At 28.4% G+C, this 8707-nt stretch overlaps 1 protein-coding gene across 1 annotated transcript in view; it reads left to right on the top strand.

Moving 5' to 3' along the window:
- The first annotated feature begins 1467 nt into the window (after positions 1–1467).
- LOC142324048 (uncharacterized) overlaps positions 1468–8707 on the top strand; it is a 30505-nt gene continuing 23265 nt past the window's right edge. Inside the window, exon 1 of the mRNA XM_075364650.1 lies at positions 1468–1559. Coding sequence (XP_075220765.1) covers positions 1555–1559 — 5 coding nt within the window. The 5' untranslated portion in view covers positions 1468–1554. The remainder of the gene's footprint in view (positions 1560–8707) is intronic.

Here is an 8707-nt window from a genome sequence, read left to right as displayed (position 1 = left end):
AATATTTCTTAAGTTAAAAGTAAAAAACAAAAATAAGTTAATAAACAAAAGTATAATTATTTGTATCTTTTTAGTAATATCATTTTTTAAAGTCGGTTTTTATTTTTAGTTTTTATAAATTGTTTTACTTCATTGCCACATGACATTTTGAAAAGCACCCGAGAAGTTACAAGTATATAAAATTTACTTACAGAAACCTTTTCATCTGCCTTTTAGGGTATTTGGATAATGCAATATAATCTTTAACTTCCGTATTGCTATCTGCGTTTTTTCGATTTACTTCCACTAAAACCTTTATACGTAACTAGATTCACTTCAGACAATTGTCTACCCGTTTTTCTTGAACTTCTTTTCGAAGATCGATTTTCTAGTATTGATAAATTATGCTCGGCACTAGCAACTAGGAAATATATATAACTTTTACAATACAGTATTTTAGAATAAGATTTTTTAAAAGCGTAATAATTATTTTATTTTCGTTCTGGATTAGTCTGCGTTTAGGTGTATCGTTGTTGAATATCATTAAATGAAACCGTTTCATTTTTCCTTTTCTGCCAAATAATTTCATTTCGAGTTTTCATTTCGCTTGCCGATTTAATTTCATTTCAGTTACATCCGACTTATTTTTATCCGTTACTAAATTGTGGAAAATAACTAAAAGTCTTTTTCGATTTTTCTTTAATGTTTAACGATTACTGTTTGTCAAAATCAGCTATTAATGCTAGTCAGAACAGGATTGACATCTGAAATAATGCAATACCTTTCGAGGAGTTTATTCGAAACCGTTTTCAAGCTTTATAAAATTTAGACATTGTTGAGGGAAATATTACCTTCTATTGAGAAATACCATTCTCCGATGGAATCTTCCATTGCTTCCGGCTAAATTAATTATGCTCAGATCTCTTTTAGATGACGATTGATTTTCAAGTAAGTCGACAAGGTCGATCTTGGAAGATAAATAACTAATATATTTTGTAGTATGCAGTTTTTCTTATTTCATACCGCAATGCTTTTCATAAAAAAAACATAATAACAAATGTCACAGGTTTTATCGAATGGATATGTGCAAAAATAATCTTATAATATCCGCTAATAGAACATTTTTTCTACTTGCTATAAAATCAAAATATACTAAAAAAAACTATTTTCGGTAGTCTGAAAGTACCGGTTATATTTTTGATGTTAACGAACAGGCAATACGAAGAATCATTTCATAATAATGACATATCCAAAAGTATTGCATAAAATATCGCGGGCGCGCGCGTATGAGTGTGGTTGTATGTATATATAGATATAACATTGGTGGCTACATTTATTGGCTTCTCCAAATGACTATAACAACAGTGTCATTATTACGACTTTGAACGTGAAGGTCTGAAGGAAGATGTAGACGGGAATGTTGTGCAGCATCTTTTGTTTGTTTGTTCACGGGAATTTTTTCATTAGAAAGGGAATTTTTGTGGCGGGCATCTGCGGTTATTGTATTCTAAGGGGTCATTCGCTCCGTGTAAACTGGATTGTAGTCGCCGTCGAGATTCATTAAACCTGTACAAGATGAGGTAAGTTTACATTCTTATAAACATTTTTTTAGTATTTTATTATACCTTCATGTAACAATTCAGTTTATTTTACTTACTTTAAATGTGATAATGTAAAGAAACGGCAAATTATTTTTTGTAAAAATTATGTTATATTTTTAAATTAAAAATTTAATTGTTTTCATAAATAAAAAAATATTTGTGCATTAATATATAGATAAACTAATATATTAATTAAATATTGATATATTAAATAATTAATATATTAAAAAAATAATATTAATATATTAATGTCGATGTAAAAATATTAATTATTCAAGCTATTTTAAGGGATTCTATACTTATACCATATAATAATAAATTGTATTCAAAATAATCATTATATTCTTAATAAAGTTACAACTCTTTACGTAAAAAAAATACTTTACTCCATGAAGGATTAATAAATAAAAAGTTAATTAAAAGATTTGACAGTTAATCGATAAGTAACCGTATCAGCTAACAACTGATAATAGAAATAATTTGATAACTAAGTTTGATTGTTTTGTTAGAAAATGATTATTTGTAGCATGTATAAGATATACGTGGTTATACATGTATGTACTCAAAATCAATTAATGACGCCTTCATTTGTAACTTAAATACAGATAAATCAAGACAATCTAAAATGCCGTTTTTTCATAATTATATGCTACTCTATTTGCAAGTATTCCAGTTTAAATATTGTCTTTTAATAATTTATTAATTACTCATAACACTTTTTACTTGTATCAACTATAATAGTAATTGATTACAATTTACTCCCGCTTACTTACGATTTACGATTTATTATTTTTTTATCCGAAGCGTGTTATAATAGCGGGGCAAAATACGCTAATCTAAAACACAGCTTGACTTCAGTTTTAATTTCTTTGAACTAAACAAATACTTTTGAAAATACCTAAAACTAAACTAAGACAAACCCTATTTGGCTTATATTACTCCAGTGTATTTAAACTATGTAAAGTTAACTTATCTAAATATATGATTTCTAAAATGTGAAATATTATACTTTTTGTTTTTCTATTACTCAAGCAGATTCCATGATCATGTTGACATGTTAAGCGGGGTACTTCCATAATTTTGAACAACTTATTCCAGAATGATGTTAATGTTCAGAAATCCGTGTTGTTATATACCTCAGAACAATTTACCCGTATGCTTGCTAAATCTTCCTGTTACTGATATCGCATTTATTAGTTAAAAAAAAAAAAATGTGTAAAACTGTAAAACAAACCAAAAAATAAAATTTCTTACTTTAATTATCGTAAAGTCTGAAGAATTTCAACGATTGGCTGAATTCAATCAGATTTTTTTTTTTAATTTAGAAATAACTTTTTGCGCAATATCTACTACTTGCTAATTGATTAATTATTGTCTAATAACTTCCTTTTTTTTAACTCCTGAAGTAAATTATTATAAAAGTTCACCCTTCTGGAGTATAAAGAGACAGTATGGAGAGATGACAGCAATTTTTCTTTTGCTTTAGTTGCACTGTCGTTTTTTAAACGGGAAGGTTAAAATAGGAGCAAAAGAAAACAGAACGCTGTGACTGTTCCAGCAAAGAGGTTCTGAATTCATTGTTAACACTACTTGTTCTATTGAATAGCGATTAATGAATACGTGATAATTAGAAGTGGCGTAAAACGTAAAGAAGTTAAAGTCAAAACTGCTAAGTTTTTAAAACAAAAATCAATATTCTACAAAATTATGTGTACGAGATGTTTACCAGTAGATCGTATACGAGTTCTCCTTATTGCATGTTATAATAAACGTTTCTGCATTGATCTGTAAAAGGCAGATTAATGCATTAATATCCTTTCTTAAAGTAGGGTGGGCCAAAAGTAACCCCTCAACTTTTTTTATTAAAACTTTATAACAAATTAACTCAAAAATATATATATTTTTAAAAATTAAATTTCAGTCAAGACATGATTTCTTTTTTTCTTGAATAAGGTTTTGAAAATAATATCTTTTAAATGCTGACCTCTGAAGCGTTCACAAATGCAGGATCCTTTTAACACATATTGTACAGTTAAACCAATGTTTTAATTTTGGTAATTTGCCGCTATTTCAGCTTGAATATTGGTACTTAGCTTTTATGAATTTTGTGGCTTATTGACATAAACCTTTTCTTTCAAATAGTTTCAAATTAAAAAAATCAGAAGCAGTCAAATCCGGTAACCTTGGAGGCCAACGAAACTTTAAATGTCTAAAAATTATTCGATTTCCAAATTTTGACCGAAGGAGCTCTATTGTGGCTCTGCTGGTGTGAGCCGTGGCTCCATATTGCTGGAACCAGGCCTCTTCGTCGTCATCTCCAAGATTCAGGATGAAGAATTCCTAGAGCATTTGCCGGCATCTATCGCTATTCACTGTCACCGAAACACCATTTAAAAAAAAAAATATGATTCGATAATTCTTTATTGCGAAAAAGCACAGCACACTGTAGCCTTTTGTGGCTGTAAAGGACGTTCATATATAACTATATAACTTATGGATTGGCAGAACCCCAAAAAAGTGATTTTTTTTGTTAAATCCCATTTCCACTTTGTTGGAAATGGGCTTCGTCACTCATCCACAAATTAAGCAAAAAGGACTCGTCAGTATTGATAAAATACCATCAGTATTCCAGGAATATTGCGTAATCTATTTTTTGGGCTAATTGGATTTTGTAAGGGATCATTTTAAAATCCTTATGCAATATTCTGTGGAATGATGTTCGATTAATGCACACCTGAGTAGAACGTTTTCGTGTTAACATCTTGGCATCCTCTGATACATTGTTCCTTACAAACTCGATTTCTTCATTATATCTGGAAGATCTTGGTGTTCCTGATCTTCTGACATTTCCCGTTCTGTTCAAACTTCTCTGATCCAGTCTGTTCAAATTTAAACACCATTGTGCAGGTAGCTTCGCTTGAAGGTTACTTTCTAGTTTTGTAAAAAAATTCTAAATTTTATGTTTTAGAAACGCTCCTCTGATTTTCCAAGTAAAATGTGACTATTTGTATTCTTTCTTGGAAGGTATATTTTTCGAAAATGAGTCTTGTTTTTATTTAAGGTTAATCTGAAAAAAAAATTATAGTATTTTAATAATAGAAAAATTGAATTTTTTTTCATAAGAAGTGGTCTTTCATTACTATGATCTTTAATTAATGTAAGCTCTTCTTACATTAAGAAGTGATCACTCATTATTTATTTTTGTCTGGCTATTTTTGTCTGTGTAATTATAAAAAGTATAGATTAAAAAAATAATCTTTTTATGGGTAAAAAATAACAATTTTAAATGATGTATTTGAATAAATATATGTAAAAAGTATCATTTATATCTGGACTCAAACATTAATAGCCATCAAGGGATAACCACTATAATTTAACTACATTGTAGAACGTAGATCCCTGACGATCAACAAGTTTATTACCGTTACTTTCATCCATACCTATGACTGCTTTGACTTCTAAAGCCAGGTATAAGAATATTCGCACTCGCATACGTATCTTCTTTCCGTTGCAAGTCATTCAAACATGATAAAAAGTGATGAACCGTGTAATTAATTGGTATTATTCCTCTTCATTTTGCCGAAATTACGGTCGATGATAATCTTAATCAGTATTAAGAATCTTTATGCTCGTTTGCTGCCGTTAGATTATATGGGTCGTATAAATTTAAAGCCGCCTTAATTCATCCGAATTTTTAAAAATTAGATAACTTAATTGTAATTTACTGACTATTAGCTATTAACTATTTTAATAATATTAGTGAATGACAAATAATAATTTGTTTGAATCGATTGCTGTGAAACTTGTTTTATATGTAACTACTATATAGTAGTACATGAAAAATGTAGCTTAACACCTAAAACGTTTTTGAACATAGCATTTTTGAAAACAAAAAGGAAAAAATGAGTTAAAGATAAAGATTCCCCCCACAAAAAATAAATAAAAAATAAAGTATCCTTTGTAGCATATTTTAACAGTTGCTTAAAACAAAGTAAATTACGCCTCTTATTAATTTTAAAGTATTTGTGTGCGTTAGTGTAAATTTGAAGTTATTTAATTGTACGTCTTTAAATTACGAGTAAATATGCTCCATTCAAAATTTTTCGGTGCGATCGGTATTTAATGTGTATGCAAAGAACTCAGTTTTTAAAATATTAATTTTTTTATTTTGTTGACCCATAGACGGTGTTTTTACAGCCCCACCTCACGGTTAGCTGAGGGAGGACACGAAAGTTGTAGGATATATGAAGTATCGTCTTAAGGACAAAAAATCAAACTTATAAATGCTATTCTATCGCAACAATATTCTATAATTGAACTGTGCCAAAATGATACGCTGCGAAAACGAAATCTGTTACTGGGGTTTCTGTCGGTCCGTGGATTTGTAATAATGTTACCAATAAAATAATTTTAAGTTAAATATTTTATAGATCGCATTGGTAAATAGATGGTTCCGTGCTTGCCTGCTTTCCTGAAGGTCTCTGGTTCGATTCTCGACTAAGGTATGGACAAATTTGTAAAGAATCTACTCCACCGTAGTTAGTTACTATAAAAAAAAATTAAAGCCTATGAGTATGTGCCTAAACTAAATATAGTTTGTTACTCGTAATTATTATACATCAAAGAACACCGTCTTTCATATTGCACAATGTAATTTAAGGTTTTATGAAAGTTCCTTCATGCAACCTATTGGAGGCGGAAGAAATTTCAAAACCAACTAATAAAATAATAGACTTAACCTACTCGTATTAATGATTACTTTTGATATCTAATTTAAACATCGTCATCGATGAAATTTTTAATTATGCGAATCAGTTGATTCGACTGTAAAAACTTAAGAATTATTCTAATGTATGGATAAATTTCTTTCTTTGTAGAATACGGTGGGATAATGTTCGTGCTTACTTTTTTGTACGTAGTTAACGTGAATACTTTCGACAAACTCGGTATACGATTATAACTGCACGAAATTGATGTGCGGTAAATTAATATTTGCGTTTCTAAGTTTATAAGCAAAATGTTTATTATTTATTTTATTATATAAAGATTCCCTGATATTTTTTATAATTTTAATATAATAATTAAGGAAATTTATTATAATTTTTCCAGTTTTTTAATATGTAATTTTCTCAAATTATTTTGTTACAGTCTAAATTATAATAATTTATGATACACATACTTTATGATAATAGTTGTAATATACTTATAGTATTATAATATTTCATGATATAAATACTTTATGATTTTAATTAAAAAAAAGTGAGAAAATACTAATCGTGTCCATACTCGTATACTGCGTAGGCATAATAATGTAAGGCTGATTTTGGCATGCTGTATCGAATTATTTGCCCTTCAAGAAGCACAATGAAAAGTTCAGTTTCTTTTTTTGCTGTACACTAAGGACAAGAATTTTTATTTATTCTTTGTCATCTCCTTTTCTTCTCGCTAGATTTCTTACCGGAATGTTTTCTATTCGGGACATAAACTAGCTGTATACAAATCGAATGTATATATATATATATATATATATATATATATAGTATTATATAAAACTTAAAATAAGTTCTATTTTATTTATATATATCGTAATACATCTGTTTTAATTTGTCTTTCTGTGTGAAATATTTCTGAAAGATACACAGAAAATCTGGGTAATTGCAGAGTTTAATACGTTAAATTTTTAACTATTATGTTTAATTATTTAAAACGTCATCAGTTGCCGTTTTCCTTTTTGTGTTTCCGTCGTATACGTTTGCAGAGATCTGCATCTTCCGAAACTTTTTAATGTGATTAATCATAATTAACAATAAAAAATAGACAAATTTTAAAATTACATAAACAAGTGTTTACCCCCTCAATCAGTAAATAAAATGAGTGAGATAGTAAAAAAATTTCTCCGCAGTTCTAAAATTTGATTATGTTTGTTATTTATTTGCCGTATTAAAAAAAAAAAAACCAATACTGAAGAAACAGATCGATGCGAATGTACTCTTCGGGAATAAAAGAGAAAGGCAGTATGTGATATTTTTTATTAAATTTTAATAAATTAATACATTCTGATATGAGGATGTAAAACAAATAAAATAGATAATTTGTTAAATTATCTGTTTTTATTATTTTTTTTAAACATTGTTCATTTGTTAACTAATGTATTTAGCGAAAATGATTAGATGAATAAAAATACAATGATGCTGGAAATGACAGACAGACCTCGTCCAGTAATTGAATCCGAATCCGGTTTTCATCAAACTAATCTAATTGTGGTAGTTCTACAATAATTTTGAACTTCACATATTTTACTGATATACATTTTAAAATTCCAAGGAATTGTAACTTAAACGTATTTTTTCATATTTTTCTCCTTAATCGTGCCATATATTATTACTTAAATCTAAAAATTATTTTTTTTATTTCGCGCCTCTATTATTGCTGTTATTTGACAGAAGTCATAAATATAAAAAAAATATCTTACAAAGAAAGCGTTATTGTTTATAATTCTCATAATTTAAATTGTATTTCTAAATTAGTTTGCATATTTTATTAGTTCTGTATTAAAATAAATTTTCTTTCTGTTAAGACTTTAGAATCTTTTGTTGCAGTAAGAGTAATAGCTCCAGTATCTGTAGTTACCGATAGATTTCATTTAGGTCATCCAAAATTCGAATAATTAGATTGTAAAAATTTAAAATTCGAGTGTGTTTTTTTGGTTACCGGCATTTTTCTATATTAACAAAATGTATAACGAGTTTTTAAAATAAATTTTACTACATAAAATGAATAGTAAAGTTAAAAGTTGTACTATTATTTTAGTACGTAAGAAACTGTACTCCATGTATTGTACTCAGCCGGCCTCCGTGGCACGTGTCTCGGCCTTTCATCCGGAGGTCCCGGGTTCGAATCCCGGTCAGGCATGTCAATTTCACACACGCTACTAATCATTCATTTCATCCTCTGAAGCAATACCTAACGGTGGACCCAGAGGTTAAATAAATTTAAAAAAATGTATTGTACTCGATGCTGTTTTACAAACGTCAATCCAAAAGTAATTAATCTTATTTAAAAATTCAACTATTCTGTCCTATGTTATACTCTTATTTATAGTAATAATAACTTAACTTGATTCTTTT

Source organism: Lycorma delicatula, chromosome 1 (genome assembly GCF_047948215.1).
Source record: "Lycorma delicatula isolate Av1 chromosome 1, ASM4794821v1, whole genome shotgun sequence".
In the NCBI taxonomy this organism is placed as follows: domain Eukaryota; kingdom Metazoa; phylum Arthropoda; class Insecta; order Hemiptera; family Fulgoridae; genus Lycorma; species Lycorma delicatula.
Note: the sequence above shows the minus strand (reverse complement) of the source record. Positions and strands in the feature narration are given on the sequence as shown.